At 45.6% G+C, this 21,234-nt stretch overlaps 2 protein-coding genes across 2 annotated transcripts in view; one reads left to right on the plus strand and one right to left on the minus strand.

Moving 5' to 3' along the window:
- Positions 1-4,987, minus strand: part of smc1b (structural maintenance of chromosomes 1B) — a 20,094-nt gene extending 15,107 nt beyond the window's left edge. Inside the window, exons 1-7 of the mRNA XM_062534965.1 lie at positions 4,801-4,987; positions 4,261-4,449; positions 3,807-3,919; positions 2,981-3,184; positions 2,195-2,433; positions 1,419-1,677; positions 504-644 (exon numbers count right to left, since the gene is read on the minus strand). Coding sequence (XP_062390949.1) covers positions 504-644; positions 1,419-1,677; positions 2,195-2,433; positions 2,981-3,184; positions 3,807-3,919; positions 4,261-4,449; positions 4,801-4,909 — 1,254 coding nt within the window. The 5' untranslated portion in view covers positions 4,910-4,987. The remainder of the gene's footprint in view (positions 1-503; positions 645-1,418; positions 1,678-2,194; positions 2,434-2,980; positions 3,185-3,806; positions 3,920-4,260; positions 4,450-4,800) is intronic.
- Positions 4,988-5,543: 556 nt separating this feature from the next.
- On the plus strand, positions 5,544-21,126 carry carf (calcium responsive transcription factor). The gene is made up of 16 exons (XM_062534963.1): positions 5,544-5,651; positions 5,879-5,992; positions 7,458-7,591; positions 8,432-8,608; positions 9,786-9,903; positions 10,619-10,730; positions 11,156-11,234; positions 11,566-11,755; positions 12,064-12,181; positions 13,513-13,656; positions 15,294-15,563; positions 16,671-16,830; positions 17,172-17,235; positions 17,624-17,736; positions 18,484-18,850; positions 19,139-21,126. Exons 3-16 carry the CDS (start codon positions 7,469-7,471, stop codon positions 19,222-19,224), a joined length of 2,121 nt encoding a protein of 706 aa, XP_062390947.1. The 5' UTR covers positions 5,544-5,651; positions 5,879-5,992; positions 7,458-7,468; the 3' UTR covers positions 19,225-21,126.
- Positions 21,127-21,234: the final 108 nt, after the last annotated feature.

A 21,234-nucleotide genomic window follows, 5' to 3' on the forward strand; every position in this document is an offset into this window, starting at 1 on the left:
TTTCCACCTCTGCTAACATTATAATTATATGCAAAATCTATTATCGGCGTGATAGGCAAAGTCAGTGAACGGATACATGAGGAGCATCAATGCACATCTGAATTGAATTGAATTGAATTGAATTTAATGCCTTTATTGTCATTGTACTTTGCAATACAACGAGATTAGGAGCGCTACTCCACTGGGTGCACACATACAATAAATAATCATTATAAGACAAAAACACACAAACACATATAAAACACAATAAAAGAGTAAACAGAGCAATGGTCATTCATCCTTCATTCGTTCATCTGCTTCAGTAATAACATACTAGTCTCATTAACAACTATGTTATTATTCAAATGCTCTTTTCATTACTGATGAAATTGAAGACTTCTTTCATTTTCTTTCATCTTTCATATTCCTTAGGAGCTCTCACAAACACACAACCACCCACACCACACACACATGCATTTAGAGAGACACACACACACACACACACACACACACAGGTGCATCACCTCCACTTCCATCTTCCTCCTCTGGTCGCAGTTGAGCTTCTCCCGGTCGGCCTTGGTCTCCCACTGCAGCTTCTCGGCCTGCTGCTCCACAGTGGCGCTCTGCTTCCTCGCCTTCTCCTTCAGCTCCTTGTAGCGCGTCAGCTGCACCGCAACACACACACACACACACACACACACACACACAAACTTGTAATAGGTGTCACTTGTTCTCCCAAGACCCCTTCAGCTCCTTGTAGCGCATCAGCTGCACCGCAACACACACACACACACACACAAACGTGTAATAGGTATCACTTGCTCTCCCAAGCCCCCTTCAGCTCCTTATAGCGCTTCAGTGGCACCTCAACACACACAAACAAACAAACAACAAACAAACAAACGTGGAATAGGTGCCACTTGCTCTCTACTCCCCCTGGTACTCATAAAGCGGAGACAGCAGTTCACACGACTGAACCCAGGGCAGGACCTGCTCCACCTCCCTTTACTTCCTCCAGGCCGTCTCCAACTGTGTGTGTGTGTGTGTGTGCGCATGTGTGTGGGTCCTGTCACCTGTGCCTCCCTTAGTAGTGTGTGTGTGTGTGTGTGTGTGTGTGTCCTCTCACCTGCGCCTCCCCTAGCTGTACGTCTTGGCCCCTGGTGGCCTCCTCCTTCTCCACCTCCCTCTCGTACTTCCTCCAGGCCGTCTCCAACTATGTGTGTGTGTGTGTGTGTGTGTGTGTGTGTGTGTGTGTGTGTGTGTGTGTGTGTGTGTGTCCTCTCACCTGCGCCTCCCCTAGCTGTACGTCTTGGCCCCTGGTGGCCTCCTCCTGCTCCACCTCCCTGTGTGTGTGTGTGTGTGTGTGTGTGTGTGTGTGTGTGTGTGTGTGTGTGTGTGTGTGTGTGTGTGTGTGTGTGTGTGTGTGTGTGTCTCCTCACCTGTGCCTCCCCTAGCTGTACGTCTTGGCCCCTGGTGGCCTCCTCCTGCTCCACCTCCCTCTCGTAGGTCCTCCAGGCCGTGTCCAGCTGGTCCACCTGCCCCTGCAGCTCGTCCAGGTCGGCCTGCTTCCTGTCGCGCTGCCGCTGGCCCTTCTGCAGGCCGGCGCGCGCCTCCTGGGCCTTGCTCTCGTGGTGCGACGTGTTCACCTTGGCCTTGATGTACTGCGGCCTCTGCAGGCTCAGCTTCTGCTCCTCCCCGCTGAAGAGAGAGGGAAAGAGAGAGGGAAAGAGGGAGGGAGAGAGAGGGAAAGAGATATATAGAGAGAGAACACTCCAGACATTGTAGTTGTCTTTTTTTTTTTATATATAATTATTTTTTATTTTATGAAGTCAAGAGGGTCAGCACTTAACAACTGAAAAAACTGAGTTACAGAGGAAAAAAAAAAATATATATATATGTATATATATATACATATATTGTTACTTTTACTCTAAACTCCTCTCTAAACACGTGAGATTGTAGTTGTCAATTAACTTTCTAAAAACATTCTGATTTTGGAAGTAGGTTGTTGCTTTGATGCGTACATTGGACCTGTGTTTTTCTGAGAGAATGTGTGTGTGTGTGCGTTTGCTTTTGTTTCGAACAGGATCAGCTTCTGCTCCTCCCCGCTGAAGAGAGAGAGAGAGAGTGTGTGTGTGTGTGTGTGTGTGTGTGTGTGTGTATGTGCGTGCATGCGTGTGTGTGAGAGAGTGTGTGTGTGTGTGTGTGTGTGTACCGGATCTGCTTCTCCATCTGCTGCAGCTCTCGGCTCAGGCGCCCGTGCTCCTTCTTCTGGTTCTTCACCATCTGCTCCCACGTCTCCAGAACTTGCTTCTGGGCGGCGGCGGCGTCCTGACGCTCCTTCAGGTTGCCCGACACGGCCTGCACGGCGCGCTCGTTCTGGTAGAGCTGGAACAAGTTCAGCTGCAGCCGACACTCCCCCACGTCATCCAGCAACGACTGGAACTTCATGGCCTGGAGGGACACAGGGGAGACTGGGTTTACATCGCCAATACGGTGAATAACTGTGAGTGTAATCATCATTCTTATCAATCAATGATAAACGTGCCTTACACGTTTATTCGTATCAATTAATCATAAACTTTCATTACACCCATGAAACAATCATCTTCTCACAAAATGAGAAGTCTATTGTCTGATGTAAATACATACACACATATATATTCATTGATTCCTATGTACATATACCCATACATACGTTGTGCCCTGATGAAGGCCAATATGGCCGTAACGCGTAGGCCCATGCGCTTTTAAATACCCAGTGCTTGCCATGAACCATTAAAGGCTTTTTATATTTCTAAAAGTCTCAGAGTGCCTCTGCTAACCCCTTTTTTCCTTTGGATTCTAACCTCACCCGTAGCAGAAGAGCACCTGAGTAGGCTTACTAATTTATAGACTCCTGAGCGCCCTAAGCCCTTTTGTGTCTTCTCCATACATATGTTGATTTGAAAACCGTACATGTAATAGTGTTTGTTTCATTTTCTGGACCCTCCAGCCGTACCTCTGCCCGGTCCTTGGACACCTGCTTCCTCTCCGCGGTGGCGGCCTTCTTCCTGTTGAAGTGGAACTGCGTGTCCTCCTTGGCCTTCTGAAGCGCGGCGCTCTTCTTCTCGTACTCGCCCGCCAGCTCCAGAGAGTTGCTGATCCGCTCGAACATGCGCGTCCTCTCCTTGGCGTTCTTCATGGCGATGGACTCCACAGCACCCTGACGCAAAGAGAGTAATGTTAGTTGAACACAGGGGGAGGACAAAAAATGGTGTTAGGCCACCACACAGGTTACGGAGTCTCACACAATGACCAGGGCCGGGTTTCCCAGATTCGTTAAGAAGCTCTTAAGTGCTAAGAACTTCTTAGGAGCGCTCTAAGAACGTTCTAAGAATGCTCCTAAGAAGTTCATAGCACTTAAGAGCTTTTTAATGAATCTGGGAAACCCGGCCCAGGTCTCCCGCATGTATGTCAAACAAACCAGGAAACTCTCTAACTAATCAATAATACCAACATTTTCATTAGTGCTTTGTTTCATTTAAATTTCAACAGAATTTTCTTTATATCATCGGGATTTGTTGGTTTGTTTATTTGTCTGTCTGTTTGTTCGCAAGATAACTCAAAGAGTTATGGATGGATTTAGACTGGTAGATCGGAAGGTCTGAAATGACCCAAGAAAGAAACGATTACAGTGATCCGTATCACTTTCTGGATGCAGGCGGAGGAGGCGGCTATGTGTTCGCTTGGCGGAGGTTTGCGCTCTCTGAGTGCTTTTCTAGTTATGAGCTATGTAATATATGCTTTATTGATAAGAGCTTGCTCATGTATAAATAACTACTCACCTGGTACACTAGACAGTTCCTGGCTTTCACCACAATGCCAATCTGCTCCAGCGCTCCAGTGTACTTGGCCAACGTCACGTGTTTGCCATTTATGGAATATTCGGAAGAGTCACCTGAGTGATACATTTACACTTGCATCAAGTAGCACATTAAATTAAATACACTGCTGACAAAAAATTAAAGGAAAACTTTAAAAACACATCAGATCTCAATGAAAACCCCATCATGGATATCTATACTGATATGGACTGGGTAATGTGTTAAGAAGGAAAGAATGCCACATCCTTGTTTGGAAATGAAAATGATCTACCTACAGAGGGCTGAATTCAAAGACCCCTAAAAAAAATAATGCGCCAGGCTAGTCCATTTTGCCTAAATTGCCGGAATTGTATATTTCTTCCACAATTTGTACCCTGTAAAATGTGAGGCACCACTCTCTGTCCGAAATTCTCACCTGAAGCGGTCCTGCAGAAATTCAACTCTTCATCGTCGTCGTTGCAATATCTCATAGTAACACTGGCCGTTTTGGAAACTGGCTTCCCGATATGCGCTCCATGGATAAGTTCACGAGTGTGTTTCACTCTCAAGTTCGAAGCCCGCTCACCCATAACAAACCCCAGGGCGTCCATTACATTAGACTTCCCTGAGAGTAAAAACAGTGAGTGTTAAATATCCCTGACTGTGAGTTCACAAATGCCATCCTAATGTAACGACATTTTAATCTTGATAAGTTCGATTCAAACATAGCTAACTTTGGGCTAACTTATCCAACATTAGCTACTCCAAGAAAACCTCTGAAAGTCTGTTTCAAGTAGACTTCTTCGTGTGGACTGATTTAAATGTACATTTTCTGGCATGGGTAACAATACTTTGTTTTTAAATTAATGAGAAAGACTATTGCTAATTGTAACTGTTATCTGTAGTCAAGTCAATGATCTATCATTAGTCGTTGTAAGCTAAGTCAGCTAGCGTCAGCTAATCTACCATTACTTACCTGAGCCATTAGTGCCAATAATGCAGTTAAATCGTTTAAAAGGTCCAATCACTTGTTTCCCTCTCCATGATTTGAAATTCTCTACGTCTAACTGTTTTAAGTACCCCATTTGTAGTGAATAAAGTACAGCTAAATACAATTAATTTCTAACTTTACTTTAAACAAAATGACTTGGTGGTCAGACTCCAGGAGGTTCAAGTTGTGAAAGTGGCGGGAAGTTACTTTAGCTTAGCTGCTACGTAGTTTGCTGCCAGAGTTGATATCCCAGCACGTGATCTTTCGTTTCTAAATAATATTGTGCAAATAACCAAAAGACAGATACATGAATAATGTTTTAATTTAAGGCTGTGTGCTTATGTTAAACAGTTCATCACACAGCAAAACAATCCATTTAAATATTATCTATAATTATGCAATGCAAATAATATGATGTAGGCTAAATGATTTCATATCGTTCGTTCTAAATAATAATCAATAATAATGTCGAAATATGTATAATGTGCAAATAACCAAAAGACAGATACATTAATAATGTATTACTTTAAAAGGATGTGCTTTGCTTATGCTACAAAACAGTTCATCTGACAGCCAAATCCATTAAAATGTTAGCATCTAGTATCTAGATATAATTTGGTATAATATGCAAACGTTATTATGCAAACTATTTTATAATGAAAAGCGTTCAACACCCCTGTCACCATCATCATCATCACACGGGGGCGCGCGCACATAGGGCGCTAGGGCGCCAGGAGTCAGTCAGAACTTTAGATGAGAGTATTTTAGAGAAGTCTTTTGCTCACAGTGTCACATATATATATGTCTATGTCAGTGTCTGAGTTCTGACTGTTTAGGTGAGCAGTGGGCTTTCTTGCCACACTTACTTTACAGCTGCTCTCTAAAGTGTTATGTGCGTTTCACTGCATAAGTAGCAGACCTTACAGACAACAATCATATACAGGAGGAGGCATGATTACATTGTTTAGGCTACTTATTATTGTTAACAAAACAATGGAATTAATTTCTGCATATTTCAATCTCATCGGGATAACTCGACTTGTTTTTGCTTTTCGCCCACCAGAGAAATTCTCTGCTTTACGGAGCGCTCTATGAGTCAAAAAGCACCGTATAGTAGCAGACGAATTTCGCGTTACGGTGGCAGCTGGGACGACCTGAAAATCCGGATGAAGACGAGGTTGAGTAGACTCGTTTTGAATTTTCAGTGCTTCCTCTGTTTATTTCGACACTCACAACCCATGTGGGACACAGGCTACACACTGTTGATGGAGAGATAGGCTAAACAGGGTCACCCGCCTATCTGAGGCCACATTTTCTCATACATTTTTTTTTTCAGTCGTAGCCGGAGCGCTAGCGTTGACATACAGCTCAACATGGCGTTTCAACGATTGTGTGCTTACGTTACTCTACCGATAACCTGCACGGGGGTTGAATTGGTGCGATTTTAGGTCTTTGCACAAGCAGGCTAATGAACCAAGCTAGCTGTATATTGGGATTCTGATCTGTCTAAATACTTGCGATTATGTTTCTTTCACGTTTGCTACTCATCCACGGATAGCTTCCCCTGAAACGTTAACAAAGAATCCTTCTGTCGTCAGTGTAGTCAAGTCGACTAGCCGAGTTAGCTTCTCCACTGAAGTACTAGCGTGCTAACTGCCTTTCAAATAAGTCAAGCTGCAGAATAACATTAGCAGTTAGCTGTTAGCCTCCCAGTGTTAGCTTTGCATGCTGACCACACACATGAAGACGGATGTCACGTTGAATGTAATATTTAAATTCCCCCATGAACTGTGGAATTGCATCGTGTTGAGTAGAGTCTACTTGTGTTTCAGTGCGTGAAACTCAACGAAGCTGTAGGAACGCAGCGGTGGCTGTGCAAGCTACTTAGCCTCTAAGGCTAGCAAATGTTTACGAAGCACAGTTGGCTCAAGACCCTATGGCTGATCTGGCAGCCAGGCCAGTGACTCCCTTCCCCTACCTCCAGATCAAGCAATCAAGTAGCCTAAACTTTATTGGGGTCTCAGCTCACGTCCAGCTGAACAGTAACAAAACATCAGACACATGAAATGCTTTACATACATAAACACAGGAACACTTACGAGGACCTAATAAGACTTATAGGCTATACGTGGGCGGTAATGCAGTGTATATATACTGTACTGTACATTACTTCCAAGTTTGCTTATTTTAGTTGCGTAGCCTAATAGTTGTTTCAAGTAACAAGTTACACAACTGAACTACCGGTATGCACATTTTGCTGTGCTGTCACGATGCACCATGCACCATGTAATGCCCCATAATAATCCCAGAATGAACTTGATGATGCATTATAATTGTACAGAACACCTTAGCTAGACCAGCAGAGATTTAATGCAAACGTATCCAAAATAAACCATTTATGAATGCTAAAATGTCTAATCAACAGCTGGACATTACTTCTACATTAGTATATAATTTGACTGTTTTGTAAGTGTAAAAGTAAATATTAATTTTATGTGGTTAACTCAGAAGTCTGTTATTGACTACCACATGTTTTGTTGATAAACTTCGTCTCTTATTGAATATTTAATCATAACTTGATAAACACATTCCTGATGAAGTGTAAAAGCATGCTGAGTAACTGGCATACTATTGTGCGGCAGGTCACTGAAAAATGGAGGAAGAAGTACAGAGTGAGGAGGCAGCTTCGAACTTGAAAGAACTCTATCTCCCAGAATCCTCAACTCCAGAGACCAGTGGCCAGGATCAAACACACACAGATGTACCGGTGGACGAGGTCTCATTCCCCCCCCCCCCCCCCCCCTTTTTAGCTTAAAATGATGGATATATAGCCAGCATAAAACAAACTGTTTAAACTCTTGAGTATGGTGTTACTTTTAGTGCCATATGCGAAGAGAAGAGCTCATGTGTGTATTCCTTCATGGAGTCCTTTGACGAGTTCGTAAAGAAATTAGGTTCTTGGGTCTCTGAAAGAGCCTTTTGGGATATGACTTTTGCAAACAGCCTTACAGCATTTCTACTCAACTCGAATTTGAATTCGAATTTGTATAAGCTTAGCAACAGAGACAGTCACTAAGGGGGCAGGACTTCAAGTTGAAAAATAACCACAAGAATCACAAGAAGGTGAGTGCCTCCCTTAGTTCTCTTCCCAAACTGTCAAAAGTCAACCCGCAGGAGAAAAGCTGTACTTTGAGAGAACGAGTAGAACTCATCTTGGAGAGCATGTGGCCCCCAGTGATTGTTTTATGCACTCACAGCTGTTTCTTTCCTCTCTCGCAGTTCTTTTATCCTCGCTCGCTGTTGTGTCTTGCTCATTAAGATGTTTCACTGAGCTCTTGACCTATGGCACTAAAATAACACTATACTTAAGCAATATAGCATGCGTGAGAGTGGGGTTGCTAATGGATATTCCCACGGGTGTTGTTCGGCCGTAGCCACGAGGCAAAAGTCTGAGCTGAAATGTCCTGGGATATTTCAACTCATGGAACGTCTCTCGGCCAATCAGAAACAAATAAATAGTTCCGTCGAACCCAATTGTTGTATAATTGGACATTTACCAAGTAATACCAACAGCACTCATTTTTTGCATCCATTACCTGTGTCATTTTACTCTCAGGACATTGACGAGGATGATCAAACAAAGGAGGAACTCCAAGAGCAGCCTTTGACCAATCAGTACCCTGGGAAATCAGCCCCAGCTATCCAAGCTCCTCCCACAGTCACAGGGTCGAATCAGCTGGAGGAGTTCATCATCCTGGACCAGAATGGGCAGGCGTTGCAGTGTGAACGCATGGTGAGAGATGCAGTGACAAGATAGATAGATAGATACATAGATACATAGATAGATAGATACTTTATTGATCCCCAAGGGGAAATTCAAGATGGAGGTGTTGCCGTGTGAACGCATGGTGAGAGTTGCCACATCCCTCAGTTGTGACGGTCAGATAAAGTGTTATGAGGAGTGACATACTTTTGTGTCTTGTTTATTTATTATTGTTTATCTATTGTGTCTGCTTTGTCTGACATGATTGCTGGCACCGGCTGCAGCAACATATGTGCAGCTGACGGTCCCTTGATCGCCCTGCAGATAGTCGCCGACATGAGTGTGCAGCTGACGGTCCCTTGATCGCCCTGCAGATAGGCGCCGACATGAGTGTGCAGCTGACGGTCCCTTGATCGCCCTGCAGATAGGCGCCGACATGAGTGTGCAGCTGACGGTCCCTTGAGCGCCCTGCAGATAGGCGCCGACATGAGTGTGCAGCTGACGGTCCCTTGAGCGCCCTGCAGATAGGCGCCGACATGAGTGTGCAGCTGACGGTCCCTTGATCGCCCTGCAGATAGGCGCCGACATGAGTGTGCAGCTGACGATCCCTTGAGCCTGAGCGCCCTGCAGATAGTCGCCGACATGAGTGTGCAGCTGACGGTCCCTTGAGCGCCCTGCAGATAGTCGCCGACATGAGTGTGCAGCTGACGGCCCCTTGCCCACGCACATCACCTCCAAATTGTTAAACGTAGAAGCATTAGATAAACAGTGGATTTTATTGAGCAGCACAGACAAAAATAGAACTGAATTGCAGTATCAGTATGGCTGCGACGGTGGTAAAGTTTGATGCTGGTGTTCAGGGTTGTATTGAAAACAGTGGGGTCTAATGTAACTGAATGTCAAAAGCGGAATGTGCTGCACTCGTGGCCATGCCTATGTGTGTAATGCTTCACAATGAAAAAGAGGGAGATGTTGCAGTCTGGGCCCATGTAGAGACAAGTAGTCTGACGTAGAGAGGTAGAGATTCATACAGCAGGCATGTGAAGACATGTCAATGTGTTGACAAGTTGTCATTAGACAGATGCAGTCTGTCTCAGCATACAGTAGTTCAGTGAATTTCACATGGGATGAGCTATCTCAGTTCATTTTAACATTAAACATTTTTTATTGGTGTGTGTGTGTGTGTGTGTGTGTGTGTGTTGATTAGGTCATTGTGACAGGACAGTCACAGAATGGACAGGTGTACGTGATCCCATCCAATCAACTTACAGCATCTCAAGTGCTGCTTCCCCATGGCCAGCTGTTGGACATTGCCGAGACAACCGGTATAAACCACACCCTCTCACTGCATCATAATAATGTTTCCCTAATGTAATAATTTCCTCAGCCCTGACCACAGTCACATTCTCATAATGGGAGGGGAGCCCTTACCACAGTCATATTCTCATAGTAGGAGGAGTGGGTAGGGACTACAGTAGTTTTGGAAAGGGCCACACATAGCCTTTTTTTACACGGACAGAGAACCGGTTCTGCTCCTGTTTGCGAACCAGCATTTCAACCGTTCAGAGCATTTCGAACAAACAAAAGACAGTTTGGCACAGGGCACTTTGGTTCGGAGCTTGAACCAGAAAATAGTTCAAGTTTTTTTTCTTGTGAAGCGGAATGGGCATGTCATTCTACTGTTCAGAGAAGACTAAAAGTATTAGGATTCCGTCCATGTCAACTGTTGCCATGAGTAAGCAAAGTCAACTAGCACTACACTGCAGACATTAACCAGCATTTTACACACCTGTGACAGGTGTCCCATTAAACATCTGTCACTCACTGTTTTTGCTCTTGTTTATGCATGTGACACCCCTGTTGGTGATGCATCCTTGATTCCCTTCAAACTGATGGAAATGCAGGTTGGTTCACTAGATAGCACCAAGGTTCAAACAATTCTGAACCGAACCAGTTCCCTCAACCCGAACCGAACAATCACTGTTGAGCAAAAAATGGCCACACACAGTTAATCAGGTGTTCTACTTCCTGGTTCCTCAGGATCGGGTGGTCAAAAATCCTCCAGTCAGGAGCAACTGCAGACGGTCACCCTCACAGCCATCGGTGGCATTGCAGGCAGTGCTACGATTGAGACCAACCCAAGCTCCAAAAGGTGAGTCCTGCTGAACACCAGCCTTGTATTTTGTGAGTGCCGTAAAAGCCTACATATTTATACATATTCTAATGAAATATTAGATTAGATTCAATTTTATTGTCATTGTGCAGAGTACAAGTTCATGTAAATACTGTATGTGCATTGAACAAATTCTGAATGTATGAATTGTGTTTTTAAACAAACTGCGACTGTCCTATATGTAAATTGTTATCACCAAGAAAATTTGACATACACGACAGTCGCAGTTTGTTTAAATTCCATTTTTGTCCGTTCCGGAAGAGCTTTAATTAAGTGACTCAACGCAGCACTCTCCTTCTCTCTCTCCTGTATGAATAGTGTGTTTCATATGTTAATTGTATGTGTGCATATGTACAAGTCTGTGTGTGTGTTTGTAAACGTCTGATGTACACCACCTCTTCCAGCTCGGACGCCTTTGTGACTCCATTGAAGCCCCTCCCTCGTAATGCACCCAGCTGGGCCCTTAGGCTGCGCAGCTGTGAGGTCAGAACACACACACACACACACACACACACATTCATAAATATGCCCTCATCCACCCATATACCTGTATACTGTAGGGATAAACATGCTTGTATGTACCCAGGAATGCATGCTCACACACACACACACACACACACACACACACACACACACAGTGAATGACACAAAGCAGAATACTGTGCTCTGTGCTGTATTGTGTCAGCCTCTGTGTGTTTATTCATCCTCAATGTCTTCGTTACAAAGTACACAGTGCAAACAAGCATGTCGTAGAGAAGCTCTGTTGTAACCCGCTACTTCCTGCCCTCCTCCCTTCCTTCCTGTGTCGGAGCAGAAGATTGGCGACTCCTACCGCGGTTACTGTAGCACGGAGGCGGAGTTGGAGGCGGTACTTCTTCTGCACAAGCAGCAGACGCAGGCGGTGTTTGGCACGCGCCAGTCGCCCTCCCCCGCCAAGGCCGCCACGCGCCTCATGTGGAAGTCTCAGTACGTCCCCTACGACGGCATCCCATTCGTCAACGCAGGTCAGAAGCCCCCCCCCCCCCCCCCCTCCGTCAGTCAAACTATCACTACTCTACTTTTTATACTCAATGTTACAGATTTTGTGGCTAGTTCTACAAATATTTCACCTCTGCAGCGCACATTTAGTTGATGTTCTTAAACAATTATTGTCAGACCAATTAATCAACCAATCAACCAATTATTGTCAGAGAGAGGCTTTTTTGGACTTTAGAGTTTCGTATAATTTAGAGTTTTGTATAATTGTGTGTGTGTGTGTGTGTGTGGGTGCGCGCGCGCGCGTGCGTGCGTGCGTGTTTGTGTGTGTGTCTAGGGAGCCGGGCGATAGTCATGGAATGCCAGTTTGGTCCACGGCGGAAAGGCCTCCAGCCAAAGAAGAGTTCAGAGCTGGAGAGTCAGAATGCAAACTACAAAGCCACCTGTCCTGCCAGGTACACACACACACACACACCACACACACACACACACACACACATGCGCGCGGGCGCACACACACACACACACACACATATTCTCACACACACACACACACACACACACACACACATTCTCTCACACACACACACACACAAATTCTCACTCTCACACACACACACACACAGACACACACACACCCACACACACACACACGCACGCACAAAATGGTTCGCACCAGACTGTGATGAGTTATATCTGAGTGCTTCATTTTATACATGTGTTTACACAAGCAGAATATCTCTGGTTGTACTTTGGCACACATTTCCACATGGTTTGAAACTCTTCTTTACTTAGCATGACATTTGCACTCTGGCTCTTCTCCAGCCAGATATGCAAAAGAGCAACGGCATTTATAAACCGAACACAACTTTTGAACAGAATAACAAAACAGAACTTGCGGTTTACACTTATGTCTTGTGAGGACAGGCCCAACTTTCATTTCCCATGGTTATGTTTTGCACACACAAAGAGCTATGTAGATTATGATTATACAAGAATGTGTGTTTCATCAATCAATACAAAAGAATACATGTTTCATCACTCATGATTCAGATGATCAATATATATGAGAATGCATGAGATCTCCAACAATTTCTTCAACATTTAATTTATTACGTAATATTTTTTCTCATTTTTGTTTGGCATTCTGTCTTATGCCATTAAGGGTTAAATAAATTGCAACCATAACTATAAGCATATGAACATAAATCTGGCATTGGTATAGAAAATAAGTCCAGATATTGTAGTCAAAGAAGCACATATTCAAAAACGTGGTTGTGGAGAGAGAAGGCAGTGCATCATTTCTCAGAATTAATGACCAATCTGCACATCTGCTTTTCGATTGGTATTTTTAGAACTCCATGGTATTGTGCAACTTTCACATCGGTCATGAGGGCGTTACAGTGCAAGTCAAGTCAGTGTTGTCCTGGCAGTTCTCTGTAATCAGGTTGCACTTCACTTAACTGAGATCATCTCACCGTTACACTCCCTTTTCTCTGTCAGATATTTAACCGTTTAACTTTGCTTTACTTTGCTTTGCTATAATGTATGAAATATATTGATATTGATTTATCAATTAGATGTCTCAGTTCAGTTTTGTGGTTTTGTGGTCAATTTTTAGCATGGGTTCAAAATCTTATGATTCTAACTGTGTACACACAACACACACACACACACACACACACAAAAAAAAACACCTTTGTCAGGGTATCTTTGAAATTGAGGTACATGAAAGCTTCTAGTCGGTAGCTTTGCCGTTACACTGACAGCTCCCTGGTCGTTTCAGGATCTACATTAAGAAGGTGCGGAAGTTTCTGGAGTACCGTGTGCCGACAGACCCTAAGGTGGACAAGAAGGTGGTCCGTCAGGAGCAGGAGAAGGCCTTCTTCAACCTGAAGAAGAGTCTCAGGGACCTCGGAGGAGTCATACGGTGAGCACTTGCTGATGAGAACAGCTCCTTCCTATTGCACTGAATGCAACCCAATGCAGCTCTTTGACCTTAAAATAATGGGGTCAGAGTCAGATTCAAGCTGATATGACATCTTACTAGCTGAGTTTCACTTTCAATGAAATTACATTGCAATAAGCTAAGGTATTTGTTGCGGATTGATATGAAAGACTTGAATTAGAAGCACAAAACCCATTTTCCTTGACAGCGGTCTGTTAAACTTAGCCACAGTCTGTTATCGAGAAATATCAGACCTCCGAACGTTGGGAAGGCCCATTCATGTGAATGGAACTTTCTGCAGCACTCTGAAGAGCAGTGTAATAATGCACTTTATTCCACTGCTCGGTTGAGTTCCCCATTGTCCTGCGTTCTATAAGGGTGTGCATTAACTTTAGTTATCTCCCTCAACAATGGAATTATCTTCTCTGATTGGCTGATGGGGTGGCCATTAACTTCGTATAACCTGCTACCTTTGAAGTAGTTCCCGTAACACACTTTAATATTAATTCGCCAAACTCGTTGCGAAGTTTAAATGAACTGTCACGTAGCATCCAAGCTGAAATACAGACGTGCAGAACCATAGTAACATTGTAGCATATGACGGAGGTGGATTGTAGCTAGTTGGATGCCATGTAGGCTATAAAAGTAGCGATCTTTCAAAGTTAAAGTTAATCAGAATCCTGGGATATGGCCGCTTGACAACGGGAGAGATAGAACTAACGACTGGCTTTTGGCCGTAGCAACCAGCCATTTAGAACTAACGACTGGCCTTTGGCCATAGCAACCATCCATTTTAGAACTAGTAACGGCAGTTTTGTCCTGCAAGTAGAAAGTTGATATGTGGCAGAAAGTAGTCCCATAGTCAAGACAGTTTTAGCGATGTTAACGGACGCAACGGTGGAATAAAACTATGTTCTAAATATACAGGTTATGAATACAAACGGGAGATAAGCGGGATAACGGCCTTCGAGGTCGACCGGTTCGATGGAAATAATGGCACGGCGGAGGTAACTCCGTCTCCGTGCTTCGCACGTCGCCGGAGTTCTAGACCTCCACCTAGCCATTATTTCCATCGAACCGGTCACCTCGTCGGCCGTTATCCCTTACATATATGTAGCCTACACTATACACTAATCCAGCGCGAACTTTATGGGCGCTGCCATCTTGAATATCGCCATTACTGCGTGCCTGCGAGTGTGACGAGTGACACTTGTCTGTGCTTTTCAATGAAAGCATCCTGTCAGAGAATGTCTACCGAGAGGACTGCTAATGAATGAAAATGTCAGGTGAAAGGGAACATTGGATCAATGATGTCAGACTGTACCAAAACTTACCAATGAAGGTAATTTATTAACACCATAAGGTATTAAGACGTGTATTAATGACAGCTAACTTCAGCAACAGCCGCCTATGGAACCAACAGGCTAATTTCTTAGCAGCCAGGCACGCAGTAATGGCGGTTTTGTGTTACTTCCGTGTTTCGCTGGATTAGTGTATATAACGTTGTTGATTGGGTAGCATCATGTCATTAAGTCGTTTTTTGACTAATTGGGTACCGATAACATATCTGACTTCAGGTGATATTACATATTTAATATCCTTTCTCCCCACCTGCACAGGTACTATCTCCAGCTACCTACCCAGAAAGCTCACCTGTACCACGATATGGAGGCCCCGCCCCTCCCCCCTACCCCTGTGCCTCTGCCCCTATCAGAGGACGATGGGGAGGGGCTACTAGGGCCAGAGGAGGAGGAGGAGGAAGAGGACGAAGGCTCCCTGGATGATGACAGCTGCGTGCCCTCTCGCCTGCACCCGCTAGTGGCTGAGAAGATCAAGCAGCTGGTGACACAGGGACACAGCCAGGTGTACACAGTCCGCAAGCAGCTCAGGTGAGATGTGAGCCTCTGGCCTAAGAGCCCTGTTACCCTCTGGCCTAAGAGCCCTGTTACCCTCTGATTCTAGAGCTCTGTTACCCTCTGGCCTAAGAGCCCTGTTACCCTCTGATTCTAGAGCTCTGTTACCCTCTGGCCTAAGAGCCCTGTTACCCTCTGGCCTAAGAGCCCTGTTACCCTCTGATTCTAGAGCTCTGTTACCCTCTGGCCTAAGAGCCCTGTTACCCTCTGATTCTAGAGCTCTGTTACCCTCTGGCCTAAGAGCCCTGTTACCCTCTGATTCTAGAGCTCTGTTACCCTCTGGCCTAAGAGCCCTGTTACCCTCTGATTCTAGAGCTCTGTTACCCTCTGGCCTAAGAGCCCTGTTACCCTCTGATTCTAGAGCTCTGTTACCCTCTGGCCTAAGAGCCCTGTTACCCTCTGATTCTAGTGCTCTGTTACCCTCTGGCCTAAGAGCCCTGTTACCCTCTGATTCTAGAGCTCTGTTACCCTCTGGCCTAAGAGCCCTGTTACCCTCTGATTCTAGAGCTCTGTTACCCTCTGGCCTAAGAGCCCTGTTACCCTCTGACTTCAGAAAAAGTCATTGTTATCCAGCTTTTAAACACAACCGTAGGCGAACATAACAAAACACAACTAGTCCTGTCTTAAAGCTAACCAAATGTGATCATGTAATGTGTGATCAGGTGTGATCAGATTAGAATTTCTGAGAATTTAAAGACTTGCATCTACTTGCATTGCATGATTTGTTTGATGGGTACACAACTACACATATCATACTGGTCTGGGTACCAGTTAGGATGTTTCAGTTGTAACTGTAATCAATCGCATGTGTTAGCCGAGCTCTGTTTATTTTAGCTTTATAAGAACTGGCTAGGGACTACAGATGAAAATGACCCCATACAGCTGACTGTGGCTAATATACTGTATGTTTGTCTATTGATCAAGGAGCACTGTCCGTATCAAACAAGCAAATAATGACATACAGTATGGGGTGCACAAGTTAATCAAAGGTGCTCGGGTGCTCTCTTTGTCTCTTTCTCTCTCTCTCTCTCTCTCACACTCTCTCTGTTTCTTTATTTGTCTCTCTCTATCACTCCCTTCCAGGAAGTTTGTGGAGCGCGAGATGTTCAAGGCAGAGAAGGTTCCGGAGAGGCACAACCTGTGCTACTTCCCCACGGTCAACGACATCAAGAACCACATCCACGAGGCCCAGAAAGCCCTGCAGCAGCAGCTGGGCTGCCCCGCGATGCCCTCCGACCCACAGGTCAGAGGTCAAATTAGCACCCTCTATTCTGCAGTGGAATGTCTGTCTGTCTGTTGGTCAGTCAGTCAGTCAGTCAGTCAGTCAGTCAGGTCTAGTTTGACTTCTCTTACTTGATCTGACTTGACACACTTAACTAGCTCAGGATTGCCACCGGACTACTGGACACTTGGCGTACCCCCATGGACAATATCTGTGCTTGTTGTTCCGCTGAATAATGCCTAGAATGTTCTGGTGTTCCTCTTTGGAACGCTTAGTGCAGTCTGTGGATTCTCTGTTCTTGGCTTGCGCTGCAGAACCCTCAGCTGATAGTGTGTTTGTGTGTTTTCTCCTTGCGTCCTCAGTGGGCAGGGGATGACCTCCTGACGGAAACTGTGACCCTCACCCTGACCCCTGCGTCCATGGAAGGTAACCTACATGCAACCATATGACCTTTGGCCTAACGACCTGCCTTTTCTCGTATGCCCTTAGAGGATATGCTACCCATAATAGAGAACATGCTTCTCCACAAAGCATAGAGTCTAACTTGTCTATTTTGGCTTTCTGTGTGTGTGTGTGTGTGTGTGTGTGTGTGTGTGTGTGTGTGTGTGTGTGTATCTGCGTACGCGTGTGTGTATCTGCGTTCGCGTGTGTGTGTGTGACTGTGTATGTCTCTCTATATATGCATTTATGTGTGTGTGTGTGTGTGTGTGTGTGTATGGGGTGTGTGTGTGTGTGTGTGTGTGTATGGGGTGTGTGTGTGTGTATGTGTGTGTGTATGGTGTGTGTGTATGGTGTGTGTGTGTGTCCCATGCAGTGGCTCCTCAGAAGTGTGCGGTGCTGGAGGGCAGTGACACTCTCTCCCCAGAGGCCGTGCAGCTCTTCAGCTCCCTCAGCTCCCTGCAGCCCAAGATCTTCGCCCAGCTCCAGGTGACTCACCTTTGACCTCTTACCTCTGACCTCTCACCTCTGACCTCATGGTCATATCCTCCTGAGACCCAACCCATAAGGAGCTTCTCAACGTGCCTCCTCGATCCTCGAGGGGCGTTCCCACTGATCTATAACTAACACTGGATAGACTATCCCATTGTTGCCGCCCCATCGCTCTTTATGTAGATCAGTGAGTATCGAGGCCTGAGGAGCGAGGGAGGACGTATTAAAGCCCAAATGAGACCCAACCCATAGACTTCAATCCTCTGTAGTGGACATAAGTTGTAGATACATGTACATACCCCTTTACCCCTTTGAGCTATTCTATCGATTTCTCATCATTCCTCCTCGGTCGATATCAGTTCTCAGGAGGCTATAGTGCTCACAGCGATATCAGAAATGGATGTCAAGAGGTCCCCTTTACTGAACGTACTGCAGTTTGCTGTAGTGAAATTGACAACTGGAGGAACAGTTGGATTTTTACACTTGATCGTGATAGTGGAGTACGATGTTTGTAGCCTGGTGTCTTATGTGTGTGTCACTATATCCCAGTAACTAAACCAGTGAGTTGACAATAAACATCAGGTAGATTCTCACACACACACACACACACACACACACACAAATACATATACATACACACACACAGACACACACACATACAGACACACGCACACACATGCACACACACACTCTTTATACATCTGCTGACCTCTCCCTTTCCCTCGCCCTTGTCCACATCCACAGGGTATCCAGCTGCAACCCGCCTCCAACCCACCAGATGGCGCTCTTCCTCAGCACTCCTGTCTTTCCTCCTCATCCTCCACTGCTGTCCCTCTCTGCCCGGGGGCCCCTGACCTCCTAGAGCCCAGCAGCCCCTCTCTGGCCCCACAGCCCCAGCTGCTGATCAGCCCCACGTCCTTCCTGCCCTCTAGCGCCACCCTGGTGGAAGTAGGTGGTATGGCGGAGCCCCCGGCGGCACTGCTGGGCATGGGGCAGCTGGTCAGCGTGACTGCCCTGGGCGGCCCCAGCAGAGAGGGCGGAGCCTTGCATCAGATACTGCTGGAGGACGGACAGACTATCCCAGTGCAGATAGTGGACCCGGCCTCCCTAGGTGAGGAAGGAGGAGGGTGGGGGCGGGAGGAGCGGGGGGAGGGGGTTGGACTGATTGGACAATTAGGATGCCATTCTAGGTGAGAAAGGAGAACGATGAGGAGCGGGGGGAGGGGTATGGGGTTGGGGGGGTTGCACTGATTGGACAATTAGGATGCCACTCTACTGTAGGTGAGAGAGGCCATTTAAATGGCAAATGACTAAGCGTGTTAAATGGATGATTGAATCTGAAAATGTGTGTGTGTGTGTGTGTGTGTGTGTGTGTGTGTGTGTGTGCTTTCTCTTTCAGCATTGACACCACCAGAGGACGCGGTTCAGGTGAAGGAGGAGACGGAAGATAGCATCATCAACTCAGACGAGCCTACGGGAGACTGACACGCACGCACACACACACACACACACACACACACCCATACTCTACAGAAACACTTACGCACAAACACTCACTAACACACACACTAACTTTAACCCACTCTGTCACATGCAAAACTTTACTCTCAATCTGTCAGGGAAAAACTGAATGCTATTCCCTTTGTGGACCTGTGTGTGTGTGTGTGTGTGTGTGTGTGCGTGTCTGTTTGTGTGTGTGTGTGTGGGGGGGGGGGGTTGAATCTGACTGTATTACAACATGCATGTGTGTGGAGCATGGGTATGTACAGTATGTGTTTGGGTGTATGTGGCCGTTTTTGTTTCAAATGGCCAAAAGTGACAGACCATGCGACTGGTTTCAGGACTTGTGTAGTGTTTGTGTGTGTGTGTGTGTGTGAGAGAGGGAGAGAGAGAGAGACAATTCTCAAAAAAAATCTTAAACAGCCAGCTTGAACTCTGGCTTCTCATTGAGAGTCGGTGCACTGAGTTTGTCCCAGGTCTCATGGTGCATTATTTCGTTGGTAGAGATCTATGTTGCAGCCAAAGGTTTTCATAGAAAACCACCTCCTATGCTGGTCTCTGAGGACCAGGTCTTCCTCCCAAAACTGGCCCTTTGAGTCTCAGCACCCCCATACTGGGACAGAAGCGCTGTGCCATACGCCACATGGTGGGGACGCGTCCAATGGTGTCAAGGTCAGGCGAACACCGCCATCGCACTGCAGAGATGCAGAGAGAGCGCTGATAGCTTCTGCTGTTAGTCATCCAGAGGGTCACGGTAGTGCCTTGTGGCGGACGAGAGTCGGAATCTACAAAGTTCAAAGGTCACTCGATAGGAGTTGTAGCCAGCCAACAGCTTCTACTGTTGATCATGATGGGGTCGTTGGAATGCCTTGTGGCGGGAGAGCATGACTCTACAGAGGTCAAAGGTCACCAGGTTGGGGCTACTGTTGTGTAGACAGGCGATTAACTGTCTCTGAGTAGTATTCTACATATACTATAAGAGTCTATAGAGCACTATGTAGCAAAATGGTGGGGATTTTGAGCACAGCTTTTGCTGTGTAGCGATGTAGCGAGAGCTCCAAGCATGGCTAAAAAAGAGCATTAGACAGGCTAACTTGAGCGGTTAGCCAACAACAATGGGTTAGCATTGGGCTGGGAGGCCTCTGTTGTAGCATTCGGCTAAAGGTCAGAGTGAGCTATACACGTTAGCTTTAGGATGGGAGATGCTTAAGGAGCCACTGCAGAGTGATGGGCCGTTAATGGATCTCTGCTGTCTCGTGCCAGGTTTCGGAGAAACAGCCTGTTTGATAGAGTTGTCCAGGGAGGGAGGGGGGTGAGGAGAGGGAGGGAGAGAGAGAGAGAGACAATGGTGTGTGGAATGGAGGTCTCTTAACATGATGTAAAAATCACACCAGTGCATTGTGGGTAACTCTGAGACGTGATAAGAGTTGGATCAGGTGCAGGATTGGCTCAGCTTCAGTATTAGGGCATTGAAATCAGTAGAGACAGTTCAAAAGAGCTCTCTGCATAGACACACACACACACACACTCACACTTGTGAGGCCCTGATCCAGCCAGACCTTTTCCAATGATGAGAAGTCTCTAGGTCGCTGTGTTTATATGTCACTCTTTGCCCCCGTGGTTACCCACAATGCACTTGTGTGAGTCTAACTACTTCCGTTAGCTGTTACGGTTACAGTATTTTCTACACAATAGTATCACTCTGGTCTTAAACTGCGACATGAATGAATGAACGGATGAATGCATGAGATGATAGATGGATGGCTGAAGGGAATATGTCCTTTTTTGTATTCAATAATTTCAGTGAGGTTTGGATATGACTGAATTAAATGATAATGATGATGATGATGATGATGATGATGATTATGATGCTGTGATCAGCTGTTTTGTGTACATATGGAATCCACCACTGCACCTTTTATTTATAGTCATTACTGAAACAGTCTAACATGACTTGGAAGATTACAAAAAACACAAATAAATAATAATGATAAT

The sequence above is a fragment of the Sardina pilchardus genome, chromosome 4 (genome assembly GCF_963854185.1).
Source record: "Sardina pilchardus chromosome 4, fSarPil1.1, whole genome shotgun sequence".
Classification (NCBI taxonomy): domain Eukaryota; kingdom Metazoa; phylum Chordata; class Actinopteri; order Clupeiformes; family Clupeidae; genus Sardina; species Sardina pilchardus.